The sequence below is a fragment of the Gossypium hirsutum genome, chromosome D08 (genome assembly GCF_007990345.1).
Source record: "Gossypium hirsutum isolate 1008001.06 chromosome D08, Gossypium_hirsutum_v2.1, whole genome shotgun sequence".
Classification (NCBI taxonomy): Eukaryota; Viridiplantae; Streptophyta; class Magnoliopsida; order Malvales; family Malvaceae; genus Gossypium; species Gossypium hirsutum.
Genome location: NC_053444.1, coordinates 60,187,387 through 60,202,092, shown reverse-complemented (window position 1 = coordinate 60,202,092; position 14,706 = coordinate 60,187,387). Strand labels below are relative to the sequence as shown.

General features: G+C 33.2%; 2 protein-coding genes across 3 annotated transcripts; one reads left to right on the top strand and one right to left on the bottom strand.

Moving 5' to 3' along the window:
• The first annotated feature begins 5,995 nt into the window (after nucleotides 1-5,995).
• Nucleotides 5,996-9,485, top strand: LOC107930002 (cucumisin). The gene is made up of 10 exons (XM_016861558.2): nucleotides 5,996-6,136; nucleotides 6,235-6,323; nucleotides 6,441-6,535; nucleotides 6,635-6,775; nucleotides 6,862-6,961; nucleotides 7,099-7,612; nucleotides 7,696-8,018; nucleotides 8,122-8,233; nucleotides 8,336-8,549; nucleotides 8,669-9,485. Exons 1-10 carry the CDS (start codon nucleotides 6,041-6,043, stop codon nucleotides 9,319-9,321), a joined length of 2,337 nt encoding a protein of 778 aa, XP_016717047.2. The 5' UTR covers nucleotides 5,996-6,040; the 3' UTR covers nucleotides 9,322-9,485.
• An 809-nt stretch (nucleotides 9,486-10,294) lies between these two features.
• On the bottom strand, nucleotides 10,295-14,443 carry LOC107930070 (phospholipase D gamma 1). 2 transcript variants are annotated; one of them, XM_041098625.1, is made up of 10 exons: nucleotides 13,024-14,443; nucleotides 12,789-12,911; nucleotides 12,489-12,683; nucleotides 12,026-12,274; nucleotides 11,871-11,939; nucleotides 11,630-11,777; nucleotides 11,370-11,518; nucleotides 11,104-11,271; nucleotides 10,824-11,021; nucleotides 10,295-10,733 (listed from the first exon to the last, which is right to left on the bottom strand). In XM_041098625.1, the coding sequence occupies exons 1-10, from the start codon at nucleotides 13,984-13,986 to the stop codon at nucleotides 10,440-10,442; spliced, it is 2,556 nt and encodes an 851-aa protein (XP_040954559.1). In that variant the 5' UTR covers nucleotides 13,987-14,443; the 3' UTR covers nucleotides 10,295-10,439. The 2 variants fall into 2 exon arrangements, with proteins under 2 accessions (XP_040954559.1, XP_040954560.1); XM_041098626.1 differs by having other exon boundaries at nucleotides 12,789-12,902.
• Between the last annotated feature and the right edge of the window lie 263 nt (nucleotides 14,444-14,706).

Below are 14,706 nucleotides of genomic sequence, written 5' to 3'. Positions count from 1 at the left end.
AGTTCACTTTCTAAACATGAAGTTTTTAGACATGTAGTCCAAACACCTAAAGGTGTAAAAGCTAGTAGGATATAAATAGGTATTTGTGTGAAAACAAAATGAAATTAATGAAGTCGTAAGATATAAAGCTCGTCTTGTAGTACAAGGATTTTCGCAAAGTCCCGGCATTGATTATGAAGAGACATATTCTTCTGTGGTGGATGCAATCACATTTAGATATCTTATTAGTCTGACAGTACATGAAAAACTTGACATTCATCTAATGGATGTTGTTACATCCTATTTATATGGTACACTTGATAGTGAAATTTATATGAAAATCCCTCAAGGATTTAAAATCCCAAAAATATATAGAGTTTCTTGAGAAAATCACTCGATTAGATTAAAGAAAAGTTTATATGGAATAAATTAATCTTGATGTATGTGGTACCATCTTCTTAATGAATACTTGTTAAAAAAAGGTTACAAAAATGATCCAATTTGTCCATGTGTCTTTATAAAAAGGTTTGGATCAGATTTGTGATAATTGTTGTTTATCTTGATGGTCTAAATATTATTGGAACTCTTGAAGAGTTTCAAAATACAGTAAACTGTTTAAAGAAAAAATTTGAAATGAAAGATCTTGGAAAAACAAAGTTTTATCTTAGATTACAAATCAAGCATTTAAAAGATGAAATTCATGTTCATTAATCAACTTATATGGAAAAGATATTAAAGAAATTTTACATGGATAAAACACACCCATTAAGTACTCCAATGGTTGTATGATCGTTAGATGTGACTAAAGATTAATTTTGTCCTTACGAGAATGATGAAGAGTTTCTTGGTCTTGAAGTGCCATATCTAAGTGTCATAAGGACATTGATGTATCTTGCAAACAACACAAGATCTGATATAGCTTTCGTTGTAAACTTGTTACAAGATTTAGTTCTTCTCTAATATGTAGACATTAGAATAAAATTAAACATGTATTTAGATATTTTAGAGGGACCATTAATATGAGGTTATTTTATCCAAATGAATCAAAATCCCTATTAGTTGGCTATGCTGATGCTGGATACTTATTAGATCCACATAAAGGTTGATTTCAAACATGATATTTATTTACATGTGGGGGTACTGTCATATCATGGCGTCAACAAAACAAACATTACTTGCCGCTTCTTCAATCATGCAGAAATAATTGCAATGCATGAGGCAAGTCGAGAGGGTGTTTGGCTAAGGTTATTGACCCAATATATCCAGAAGATATGTAATTTTCCTTTACAGAAAAAGATGTCAATTATCTTATATGAAGATAATGCAGCATGTATAGCTCAATGGAAGAGTGGTTACATCAAAGGTGATAGAACGAAACATATTTCACCAAAATTATTATTCACCCATGATCTTGAGAAAAGAGGTGATATAAATGTTCAACAAATTCGTTCTAGTGATAATTTAGCAGATCTTTTTACAAAGGCATTGCCAACTTCAACATTTGAAAGACTACTACACAAGATTGAAATGCGTCGACTCAAAGATATAATGTAATATTACCATCAATGGGAGTCTAAAAACAAGTTGTACTCTTTTTCTTTAACCAATGTTTTGTCCCATTTGGTTTTCTGGTAAAAGTTTTTAACGAGGCAGCTTATAATAGAATATTGTGTACTTTTTTTTCTTTCATTAGGTTTTTTATCCCACAGGGTTTTTCCTAATAAGGTTTTAACTAGTCACATTATCTACTAATGGACATCCAATGGGGAGTGTTATGAATATCTTATTAAGTGGATGTCCATCATATCAAGATAAAGTTTTCATGTACTTTAAATTCTAATCGTTATTAGAATTAGATATTTACTTCTTTTATACTTCTTATGCCTATAAATAGAGACTCTGATGAAGGATTGTAAATCATCCTTTTGATCAATAAAGTACATTCTTTATTGCTTTCATATTTTCTTTGTTCCTTGTTCTTTATTCTCTCTGTCTTTCTTTATTTTATAACAAAAAGCATCTTGTTTAGTAATGATTTATCTTAAAAGTACTTTTTATCTAAAAAATGTTTCTTACAAACAATGCTAAACTGGTCATGTTAACGCTATTTAAAAAATTTGTGAATATATTAAAAATTTAACAAATTATATTATCAAATATATATGTTGACTGTAAAAATTAGACATACAACAATTAAAGGAGCATTTGTAAAGGGAAAATTTGATTTTTCTGTCCTTTTAATATAATTTTTAGTGGTGTTTTGTAAGTTATATTTTTATAATAAATTCTTTTAATTTGTTTATATTCAATATTTCAAATTATAATTTTATATAATAAGTCACAGTAAATTTTAGAACCGTTTAAAAATTTCACTGTTTTGTAAATTAAATACACTATTAAAATTGAAATTGATATATAAACATATAAATAAGGTAAGAATAAATTATTTAATGATCATAATATTTAAATTTAATTAATAATCTACATTAACTGATTAATAATTAAAATTAAGTAATAAATTATATTTAAATATATATATTTTCTCACGAACTACTATTATAATATTTATATTTTAAAAATAATTTTAAAAAAACTTGTTTATTTAATAATTTTTTAAAAATTAAACATATATACATTATTATATTTTAATTTTATAACAATATTATTAACCAACTCTTACAAATTTATGAATTTTTTTTAAAAATAATTAAATGTAATTTAACTAATACTAAGTAAAGAAAACTAGTAATGATATATTATATTATATTATATTATATTATATTATAAGGGAGGGATCAACTTACACTAGTGTTAAACTGAAGTGATTTTACACTCTGCCATAATTTTTTGTACGCTTAATATTTTAACAATCCAACCATTATATTTCATGCACCATTCATATAGATCATGCATGTCAAATTTGACGTAAATTAAAAAATTTTAACTATTTGTTTTATGTAAAAAAATTTGAACCATTCAATAAATATTAATATTGTAACACCTTGTTACCCAACCTGATCGCTGGGTCCGAGTTACAAGGTAGCACATTTGTTGCTGAAGTAACTATAGACAAATAACCTCGTTACCCATTCAATAAATATTAATATTGTAACACCTCGTTACCCAACCTGATCGCTGGGTCCAAGTTAAAAGGTGGCACATTCGTTGCCGAAGCAACTACGGTCAAATCGCCTTTATTTATTTTCTTACCTTTTCATTGTTTAATTGAGTTTATTGTATATCTATAAATTTATATTTTACATTGTTCTTCGTAAAGCAAAATCGACATAAATATATTTGTTATAAAAATATTATAGTGTAATTTCCTTTTAACAATCGAAATTTATTTTATAATAAAAAATATTTTGTAATAATGAATGATATATATAAACTTAATAATAAATATTTCTTATTAAAACTTAATTTAAATTACATATATTACATATATGAGAGTACATATTGACACATTAGAGTTGTAAGGGATAAATGAAGCTAAGCATTATTTACACAAATACTCATATTTATATAATTAAAATATTCATATTTTTATACTAGGTTAAAATATGTCACAAGTCATTATATTCTTTGCAAATTAGAAATTTAATTCATATACTTTTATTTTTGGGTCCCACCTCATTCGTTAACTTTATGTGATCTAATCTTTCTATCAAGCATGCCTTTCATTATATTATAAACTAGGGGCCCATGAATCTATTCTCATTTTTTATTTTTTATTCAGTAGTTAGCCCTTGAATCTAATTGAATCTAATAATAATACAAAATATAGAAAATAAGAATCCACTTTGAATTCGAATGAAATATATATTATTGTTATATTGATATTGTTATTGTTTCCACATATCTCAATTGATCAAATTCGAAGCAATTGCCCTCTTTTGATAACTGCCCTAAAGAGCCGTTTCGAATAATAAAGATTGTTCAAATTAGATTTTGAGATGCAGGAGCACCCTGTCTATATTAAGATCACAATCAAATATGTCGAAAATTTTCGCAGGTTATCTAAACTATATATAGTCTAGAGTCTAGCAATAATTGAAAAAAAAATTAGGAAAAATATTATGTTGATAAAAAATGAGTGACAAAAAAAGATAGAAAAGTTATCATTACATTTATCATTATGTTATAAGAAAGAAATCCACTTGTTTAGTTCTTTAATTCTTAAGGAGCACAAAAAAAAAAGGATAAAAGGGGAGGGGCCGATTGAGAAAAGAAAAGTAGAGAAAACTTACAAGCTATGATCTATCTGTATCTAGCTTATCAACTCCAAATATTGAAAATAAAAAGCAAAAGTCTTTATTTCAAAATACTTTGATATATGAGATGAGTCCAATATTTTGATTTATTGCTTATTTTGTTACTGAATTAAGTTGAGTGGTTTTACATTTACAAACACATAAAAAACTAATTTTGTGGAAAATAATGGTTTTTTTTTATGTTATGACTCTTATATATACGTCTGCTTTGGTTTGAATGAGCATTATTCTGCTATAGAAAAAAGAGGATTCTTGGATTGAGCTTTTTCCTCCCGGCGAGAAAGCTTTTATTTTGCAATTCATTTCAAAAGACTTCAATCGGTACACGCAAAAAAACTTTTAGTCCTACTTTTTAGATATCAAAATCCAGGTTCATCTGTTAGTATTATTAAAAATATTTTGTTAAATTTATGTTTATTATAATGTCGTTTTTTAGTTACATGAATACCAAATATATTTTTTTAAATGTGACATCAATAAAATTGACAAAAAAAATTTAACAATGTTAGCAATTGGGCTTTGATATTTAAATCTGAAAAGTAGAGGGACTAATTTCTTGAAAATAAAAGTACATGGACTAAGTTCTAAATTTGTGAAGAGTACATAGACTTATGACATAGTTTTACCTTTATACTACAAAATATTTATTATTAAAATATTAATATTGAATATTTTTCAATAATGTATGGAGAATATTGTTTAAAAGTATTATTTTTAAAATTAATTATTAAAATAAAATTGAGATATTTAATAATTTATTAAAATAATAAATTATATTAATGCTTTAGATATAGATAATTAAATATGTATGTTTAATAATATTGAAAATTATAATATTTTATATTAATATTTAATTAATTTTAAATATTTTAAAAATAAAAATAAAAATTTATTATTAATATAATAATATTAAGTTGGAGTTAAGTTAATTTTTATTTAAAAATAAAATCACACTAAATCAACTATTTTCTTGAGAGTGACTTATACTTTTGAAAAGGCTAAGTTATTTTACAAGAAAAATGGTTTATTTTTTGTTGATCTATAAGTCATTTTCCGTTGATTATGTTGTTTTCTACTAAACATACTCAAGAAAATACAAAAAATATTTTCAGTGAAACAAACGAAGCCTTAATCGTGATTTAACCTTAAAAAAATGAGCAATGTATTCAGAAGAAAAAGCAATAGTTAATAGTTAGAAAATTGACGTAATTTTCGTAGTGTTTTCTATTTCATCAGTATTTGGTTTGGTTGGATTAAAGATTTTGCGGATCAACTTCAGTTTATTGTTTTCTTTTTCCTTGGATCTTTTTATTTATTTGTTTAGTTAATTAAAATTCCATTAGACTAATTATCAGATTAATAACCAAATTAATTCAATAGCTAAGAGCTTATAAGAACCATGCCAACTTAAGTTACTCTGGTTTGCGATTATTAAATTTTTTTAATTAATTTCACAATCACCGTAATTACTCGTTTTACCTAGTTCATTTGATTGGACAAACTTACTTCCTCATAATCCACGAAGAGCAATATAACTTGTTCGGGGATACCAAAATAGAGACGAAGAAGATAAATAATCTTTTTTGTTTCACGTTAAATGATGTCCTAAATATAATAGATTGGCGATAATATTCATAAAATCGAAAGCAACAAAGATGGCCTGCTGCCAGTTGAGAAATAATGAGCGGACAAAACGATTAATCTAAATCACCCCTTATAAATACATTTCCTCCGCAAGTAATTGACACAAGTCTCATCAAGGTTAATTAAGCTAGTTCGTTTTATGAATGGCGAAGACAGGGCTGATGACTTGGCTCCTTTACTCCACATTATTTGCAGCATTGCTGTTGAATTCTGATGCAGCCAATGCCAACGAGAGAAAAGTAAAGCCTTTTGTTTGCGTTGTTACCCATAATTTTGGAACTGGCTGCTATTTTGGGTAGCTGTTGATCACTTGTGTTGTATATGTGTGTATATATAGGTTCACATTGTGTACATGGGAGACAGGCCCAAGGGGGATTTTTCTGCTAAAGCAACCCATCATTCCATGCTTACAAGCGTCCTTGGCAGGTTCTTTCTTTTCCTTCTTTTTACCAATACAACAACCCATAAGAAAAAAATCGGTTTACTTGTTAAAGTAATAAACTGAACTTGACAAAGACATGGCTTCCATTTAATCTATCACAGGTCTTCATCAGCCCAAGAATCCCTAGTCTATAGTTATGGTAACTTCAATGCATTTGCAGCTAAGCTAACTGCGGAAGAAGTTGAAAAGTTCTCAGGTGAAATGGTTAAACAAGACATGATTCATTGATTGCTAAAATTAGAAGCAATCATTTTCATGATTGATCCATGCTAAACGAAATATAAATTGGGTGCAGAGATGGATGGAGTAGTTAGAGTGATTCCAAACCATATACTAAAGCTTCATACTACAAGGTCGTGGGACTTCCTTGGTCTCAGCCAGAGCAATGTGGGCGCCCAGCTACAAGGTGATGTTGTCATTGGGCTCCTTGATACAGGTAAATAACTTAAATATGTAGACCCACATAGCTTTATCAAATATCAAGGCGTCAAGCTGACTTCAATGGGGGTCTTTGGTTTATAGGCATCTGGCCCGAGCATGAGAGCTTCAATGACCAAGGACTTGGTGCTCCACCTTCCAAATGGAAAGGAACATGTCAAGGGGCCAACTTTACCTGCAATAAGTGAGCTCCCTTTCTCCCCTTCATACCAATTGAATATGTATAAGGCCAAAAGGATTCTAAATAATTTTCTAAATTTTTAGATAAAAAGCATTTACTATTCAATCCAGTCAGCTAATAATATGAATTTGTCAACACAGCAAGATCATTGGAGGCCGTTACTACAACAGTGAGAACTGGTACTATGAAGGTGACTTGAAGTCTCCTAGAGACTCTGAGGGGCATGGGACCCATACATCCTCAACTGCAGCCGGTGACAGGGTGCCCGGAGCAAGCTACTATGGACTAGCTAATGGAACCGCAAGGGGTGGGGTCCCTGGTGCAAGGATTGCCATGTACAAGGTTTGCTGGTCCTTTGGTTGTGGAGCTGCTGATATCCTTGCTGCATTCGACGATGCCATAGCCGATGGTGTCGATATAATATCAGTGTCCCTCGGTTCAGAGTTTCCAGTACCTTATGATGTAGACCCTATAGCCATTGGCGCTTTCCATGCCATGAAATATGGTATATTGACATCAAGTTCTGCTGGTAATTCTGGACCATGGCCATATTCAGTTTCTAATTATGCGCCTTGGACATTGACTGTTGCTGCGAGCACCATTGACAGAAAATTTGTTGCCAAAGCAGTACTTGGCAATGGGCAAGCTTTCACTGTGAGTAGAACGGCAATCACTTAAGTGTTTTGTTCCTTCTCCTCCAGCTAATCATGGCTGACTTTTGTTCTTAATTCTTGAAGGGACTTTCCATTAACAGCTTTGAACTTTATGGAAAAACATATCCCTTGATTTGGGGAGGAGACGCTGCCAACTACTCTGCAGGCGCCAGCCAAGATCTTTCAAAATATTGTATCACTGGTTCCATGAATTCCTACAAAGTGGAAGGCAAGATTGTTTTCTGTGAAGTACTTTGGGATGGTACTGGCGTTCTTCTAGCGAACGGCGTGGGCACCATAATGGCTGATGACGAAATAACAGACTTTGCTTTCAATTACCCATTGCCAGCAACACAAATAAGCACATCTGACGGTGAAAAGATTTTGGACTATATCAAAACAACAGAGTAATCAAATCTTTTCGAATTGAATCCTTTACTATTACTTACTTGAAGCAGGACGTCAAGTTTACAATCTACAATTTTAATGAAAATAAGATTACTATTACAGGAATCCGATTGCAACTATTCTGCTCGGAGAAACATTGACAGATTACATGGCACCATATGTCGTGTCATTCTCTTCTAGGGGACCTAACCCTGTAACTCCAGACATTCTTAAGGTACTCAGAGGCTAGAATGCCTTAATTTTCAACATTCCATTACCTGTTTTCTTAAAGAAACCAAAACATAGTGTTCTAAAATATTGAATGCTTCATGTGTAGCCTGATCTCACTGCCCCTGGTGTTGATATCCTCGCTGCCTGGTCTCCAATTGCACCACCTTCCATTGACTGGGAAGACCCCAGAAGCGTAGACTATAACATAATATCTGGGACATCCATGTCTTGTCCTCATGCTAGTGGTGCTGCCGCCTATGTGAAGGCTGCCCACCCTGACTGGTCCCCGGCTGCCGTTAAATCTGCCCTTATGACTACAGGTATGTAAATCTCAATTATTTATTTATTTATTTATTTCAGGTTGTTGTTGTCAATGTTTGTACTTAAAGCTTGTAAATGGCCCAAATGATGGAGTGTTTTTCACATCTTACCTTTGCAGCAACTGTGGTGGATCCAAACAAGCACGAAGACCTTGAATTTGCTTATGGATCAGGACAGATCAACCCAGCACAAGCAATTAAACCGGGGCTCGTCTACGATGCAAATGAAACCGATTACATTAGCTTCCTCTGCAAGCAAGGTTACAACACCACAACTGTAAGACTCATCACTGGCGACAACAGCAGTGTATGTAGCAGCACATTGAATGGAAGAGCCTGGGATCTTAACTACCCTTCATTCTCTCTGGCTGTCGAAGATGGCAAGCAAATCGACGGCGTATTTACGAGGACAGTCACGAATGTGGGTTCAGCAAACTCAACCTACACTGTTCAGATGTACTCTCCTCCCGAATTTTCCATCAGTGTGGAACCAGAAGTACTGTCATTCTCAACTATTGGAGAAAAGAAATCATTCACAGTGAAAGTTGGCGGTGGATTCATTTCACAGCAAAAGATCACATCAGGTGCAATCATATGGACGGATGAATTAGAGCAATATCGAGTAAGGAGCCCAGTTGTGGTGTATAATGTTTTACCTGGTTATACTTTCTTCCCTCCACAAACATCAAAGTTCCAGAAGAAACCAACAACATTCCATGGTCCTCCTACTCCTTCCATGCATCACAAGAATGGAATCCTTGGACGCAACTAAGAACCACTGATTCAAGATTTTTTAAACTTTTGTTTCCATGATCGTTTTATATATGCAATAAGACTGCAATCAAGGAAATGTCCCTTTTTTTTTTTTTGAATAATGGGAAATGTACTGTTGAATCAAATGTAACTGTTTTGTTTTTTATTTCTAAAGATATTTACTGCAACAACTTCAGTAATTGTTTTTATTAATCCTTATGATTAATGAAAGAAAAATAATTTAGTAAATCTGTATTTATGATTATAATAAATTTTTTTATTGATTGGGTTTTTTTTTTATCAAGATAATACATCAAAATTTTTGTTGACCAAAACAACACTATATCGGTCAATTGACACTTATGACCAATCGAAATAGTGATTTCGTGTGAACTCTAAACAGTCTATGGGATATTGTGAAAGGCAGCTGGCATTTTATTTTTTGGTATAGATAAAATACTTATCCCATAGTAGTATAGCACTATATCCCATAGTAGAACTTTATTTTTATACATAGTAGTTTAAATCCTAATATTTTATTGGGTAAATGGACCTTTTAGAGGTTGTTTGGATGAGAATCAAATTTTTTTAAATAATCAAGTAAATATTTAATTTTTACAGAAGTACTTAAATAAAGATTTTTTACGTACTTCAATTTAATTTGTAGAAAAATTAAGTAAATATCATTTAGAATCAAATACATAACACCTAAATCAAATATTGCTTGAAAAGAAAATAAAGCAATCAGAACATAATTTGAAACTTGATATACGACATTAGAGAAGCTTTTGTTTGAGCACTTTCGAAAATGTTAAGCCCTTATGTGACTATTTTGAAAGGTTTAGTCTTCATTTGAATATTTTTATAAATATTAGGCCCTTAAGCAAGGATCAATTTAAGTGTTTAGCATATTTTATTATATAAGACCATTGCTCGTATACAAAGTGAATGCATTGGAGTTGACTAACTCAAGATCAAGATCAGTCCCCTTGTAATCAGAATATATATTCACGAGTAATTGTCTTAAAATGAACAAATTTACACACATTGCTATTTAACAAATGGTTTACAACTTACAAATTTCAATGACGCCATCTAATGCTTAGCTAAAAAAATAATCTGTTTTTCGTAAGTAGTTTAGATTGTGAGATTTTCTTGAGGGCCCATAAATGAACCCAAAATTTTTCCACCCACATCTGGGAATGTTTCACAGCCAGGAAGTGCCTTTACCTTGCCCATCCGATCAACTTCCACCGGATACTTCAGAAGGTGGCCCTTCATTTCTGTCACCTCATCAGCTATGTATTGTTTCCAGTTTTGCTCACTCAAAGACCGCACCCGCCTTACACAGTCCAGACTCTCTGGTTGCTTGAAACTCTCTTCAAGACCTCCAATATGCTCTGCCCATAGTGACATCCTATATCCGTAAACCTGCACTCATTTAAGTGAAACCTATTAAGTTTTGGTTCTAAATAAGCAAACAAGGACCTTAACCACAAAGAAATGTTAAGACATCCTTACCTGCCCATGTGGATTGTATCGTTTGCTTGAGCAGGTATGGTCAGGCTGATAAGCACCCATTGCTATTTCAGTGTCTCTAGTGCCTTCCATTGAGCGCTGGTTTATGTTAGCGGATCCTATTATGACATACTCATCATCCACTATCATACCTTTAGAGTGGATGTAAATCATAAAGCGCCGGTTCTTCTTAGCAAGTGCCTGTGTTACCAACATTTGGTTCATATTTTCTCATGGATGAGCAAGACTGGAATATTAAAGAGAGCTGAAACGGTCTATTTACCTGAGGAGTGTTTGATGCAGTGGCATCTCTAACAACCAAAGAATCTTCTACTTCTCGATTGCCAAGACAGAAGAAATTTAAAAAATCTTGAGGCTCATATCTATTCTCAAGTCCAGTTTCCACCAATGCCTTGTAAATTATGTCATACATCATTTGCATTGTTTTATGCTGCAGAAAATCAACAATTTAATACTGTGTGAATAAGTTTAACATCCAGCAGAAAATCTTAAAAAGAATCTTTTTTTCCACCTATAAATAGAGCTTACCTGCCAAAAGAGAATCCTTTGGATAGGATTGCTGGTTGTAACTCCTTCTGGCCACATTGGGATGAGAATGTAAGCACAAAACCTCTCATTTGATCTGATTTTGTTAGCAATTTTCAGAGCGATTTCCATTGGTATTAAATTGTTTGCACCTGCAACCAACAGCCAAAAGGCATGCTTAAAACCATATAGTTGAAAGCTAAGTTTCACATCTCGTTTATCTTCATTCCACTGTTATTTATCATAAAGGCTAAGTTTCTTGCCTAAATCTGTATGAGAATCCCAATTATATGATGATCCAAGAAAGTATTGATTCTCGATGTAGATGAAGCGTTGAGCAGCACGGATTGCATTCACATAGGCAGTGTGAATGCTCATGTCTATAAGAACATTCTTCCCACACACCAAGTTCTAGACAAAACATAAACATACAAGTCGGTTAAACTTTGTTATTCTTTCGACAATGATTGATAAGAACAGCTAAAATCCATAAGCTTCTCTCACCATTTTTATAGCATCTTTCGGGTCATCCGGAAAACCTTTCACAGAGTTGGAATCGATTGAACGGAAAACCTTCATAGTAGGGAAAGCATTAGGAAACATAACAAATAGGGAACGAGAAATTAGTTACACCAAAAGCTCACTAACATGCAAAATACCTGAACATGCCAAGTTTCTGGATCATCTTTGCGCGAATAAGGGATTTCTGACATCCGAACAATTTCAGGAATCCTTTCAATCTTTAGTAAGGAATCATCAACGGAAGTCTTTAGTTTTTGAAGCCCATGAGGTTTAGAAGCCTTTAACCAACGCTCCTCAAAGTTGGTGAGTACATCATAAGCAGCTGGACCATCGATTCGACAATGCAAATCATGCCATGGTTCTCTTGGACAACCAGCATCAGGTCCCTACAGAGGGTGAAAGACTAATGCTAGTAATAAAAAGTGCCTTATGTAACATATGATTCCTCAACACCAGGGAGTATTTTCCAAGTATATTCCACTTCATACCAAATACAACATGCCTATGCTGCATTATTACTATATATACATTGTTTAAATCTAGTTACAGACTAGTATCAAAACAGTCAATCAAACAATGGGGAGGAGTGACTTAAGTTACCGTGAAGCAAGCGTTGTGAAAGTCATCTTTGTGCACTGTTTCTAGTGTTCTGAAAAGTTGATGGTTTGGAGTATCGTACCGACCCTTGCACAAATCAAGACCACCAACAAATGCCGTAATCTTTCTTTTATTGTTACCGGCATCAGAATCAACAATCACAGTTTTCTGATGATGGGTATAGATTGTTCCAGTTTCCTGGTAAGCAAAGGTCAAATGAGAACAAAGTCCGGGTGCTTAACTGACAGTAGAACCGATTGCACTTGGATCATACACATATTTCTAGTAACTAATTATACCAACCTGCTTTTTTGCCCAGCTTCCTTTTCCAGCAGTTCGAGGGCAGAGTAACACTTGCACTGAAGAGTGCTTGAAAAAACGGCGAGTCTCTTCATCATTTGTATTCATGATTCCTTCCTGCAAATCCTAAAGACCAGTCAGTATATTCAAGCCTAAAAATTATAAATTCCTACTTGAAGATTGATTCTTAAGACAGAGAAAACAACATAACATAAATGGGGTTTGTTTAGTTGTTCACCGTTTTATATCCTAAAATGCTCCTGGAAGTAGGATCATCCCATACAAGGAGCAACACCCGCACACCTTCCTGGGATTTAATTTTGAGAAGATCTCCCAATGTGGTTTTTGATGCCTTATCAGTTTCACGAACAAGTCTAACATTATGATACACAGACCACCCTGCAATGTATATCAAACGACGAGCCTGACCTATAGCATTACAAATGTCCTGCCAGCAGGTCCCATGCTCGTATTGAACATTGCCATCAATCTTCAAATTGGGAAGGAAACCATCGTGGATATGAGCATCTTGATATAGAGTAAGTTTGCAACCTTGTCTAAGAGGGAAGTATGTACCAGGGACCCCATGATATTCAGGACCTGAACCTAATCCCTTATGGTAAATCGCCACTTGCTGGATTGGAATGTACTGAATTGATAAAGTCAAAACAGCACCAGCCTTACAAGGCTTCCCATTGGCACTAAGGATAGGGAATGTTCCTTCAACTTTTGTGCCTGAGAATAGCTGTTCAATCGGAATACCAACAGCTCCCATGATCTGCGAGCCTACCACATCACTGTCTTTAACAGCAAAGAGGATTTCCGAGGCATAATGTGCAACAGAAACGTTAAAATGTTGCATCCAAACCGGGTTCTCGGAATTACTAATAACAAAAGTCCTCCCAATTACAGCACCAGCTACGGAGATTGTAACATAAGGATCACTGGTTATCTTAGGCATATGGCTTTCCACTTTGTTGCCAACCTTCAAGCTAAACTTTCCAAACACATCACCTAACTTCTTGTGGAACATATCCATGTTAGGAAGGTTTTTAGCTTCCTTGACCCAAATATCTAAGTTGCCATGTAAGAGCAAAACTCTCAAGGACTCTTTACCGGTCTTAAATGGCAGAATTTGTTGGCCCTGACCATGGCTCGACCCTCCGAAGGACAGAGTTTCGTGGCAAACTGTATTAGCCATTAACTGAATGAATAGTAATGAAATCTGACCAATATCCAAAACTGGTACTCCAATAAATCTATGGCAGCTGTTTAGAAATGAACAAAAAAAAGGATCTTTATTGGATTGAACAAATTGGATGTAAAAGAAAAACAAACTCTGGGTTTTCAAGGAGATTTGAGGGTATATAATATGAAAGAGAAAGACAAGAATTTGAAATGGTAAAAGAAAGTGGGAGGAGAGATGCTTTGAATAGGCAGGTTATGTTTGATAAGTACGACAATATAATAAAGAATAAAGAAATTGAACGGCATTATTGATTTGAATTGAACTAAAATGAAGAAAATCTAGAACTACCCAATAAAAAATTAGTCTAAAGAGATCCCATTAGTATTTTCCTGGAAAAGAATATTTAAGAAGGCCAGGGGAAAAACATGTTTTACAAAGACTAGAGAGATGAGAGATGGAGATTCCATTACATGTAAAGTTGCTGTCAGGGCAAGAGCCAATGAAATAAGAGAGGCAAATGTTAAGGTAAACGATCTTTTTGCTTAGAAAGTTCCATTTCGTGTCTGGCTGACTTCCATTAATTACTTGTAGTAGTTTCTTATTCACATTGTGGGGTCGGGTGGGTTTAAATACTCAACACGATGCCGGTCTTTCGTCAACCTTGAACATCGGCAGCCACGACAAGCGACAACGACATTTGTTTCTTTATTACGAAATATTGAAGTGGAAAAG

What these genes read in the sequence shown, in the direction of transcription:
- LOC107930002 (XM_016861558.2), top strand. Translation starts at nt 6,041, where the DNA reads ATGGCGAAGACAGGGCTGATGACTTGGCTCCTTTACTCCACATTATTT. An exon ending in CATTGGGCTCCTTGATACAG is followed by an intron (nt 6,776 to 6,861) that starts GTAAATAACTTA and finishes TTTGGTTTATAG; the next exon opens with GCATCTGGCCCGAGCATGAG. An exon ending in GACTATATCAAAACAACAGA is followed by an intron (nt 8,019 to 8,121) that starts GTAATCAAATCT and finishes TTACTATTACAG; the next exon opens with GAATCCGATTGCAACTATTC.
- LOC107930070 (XM_041098625.1), bottom strand. Translation starts at nt 13,986, where the DNA reads ATGGCTAATACAGTTTGCCACGAAACTCTGTCCTTCGGAGGGTCGAGC. An exon ending in CAGAAACTTGGCATGTTCAG is followed by an intron (nt 11,940 to 12,025) that starts GTATTTTGCATG and finishes CCTACTATGAAG; the next exon opens with GTTTTCCGTTCAATCGATTC. An exon ending in AAAGGATTCTCTTTTGGCAG is followed by an intron (nt 11,272 to 11,369) that starts GTAAGCTCTATT and finishes GATTTTCTGCAG; the next exon opens with CATAAAACAATGCAAATGAT.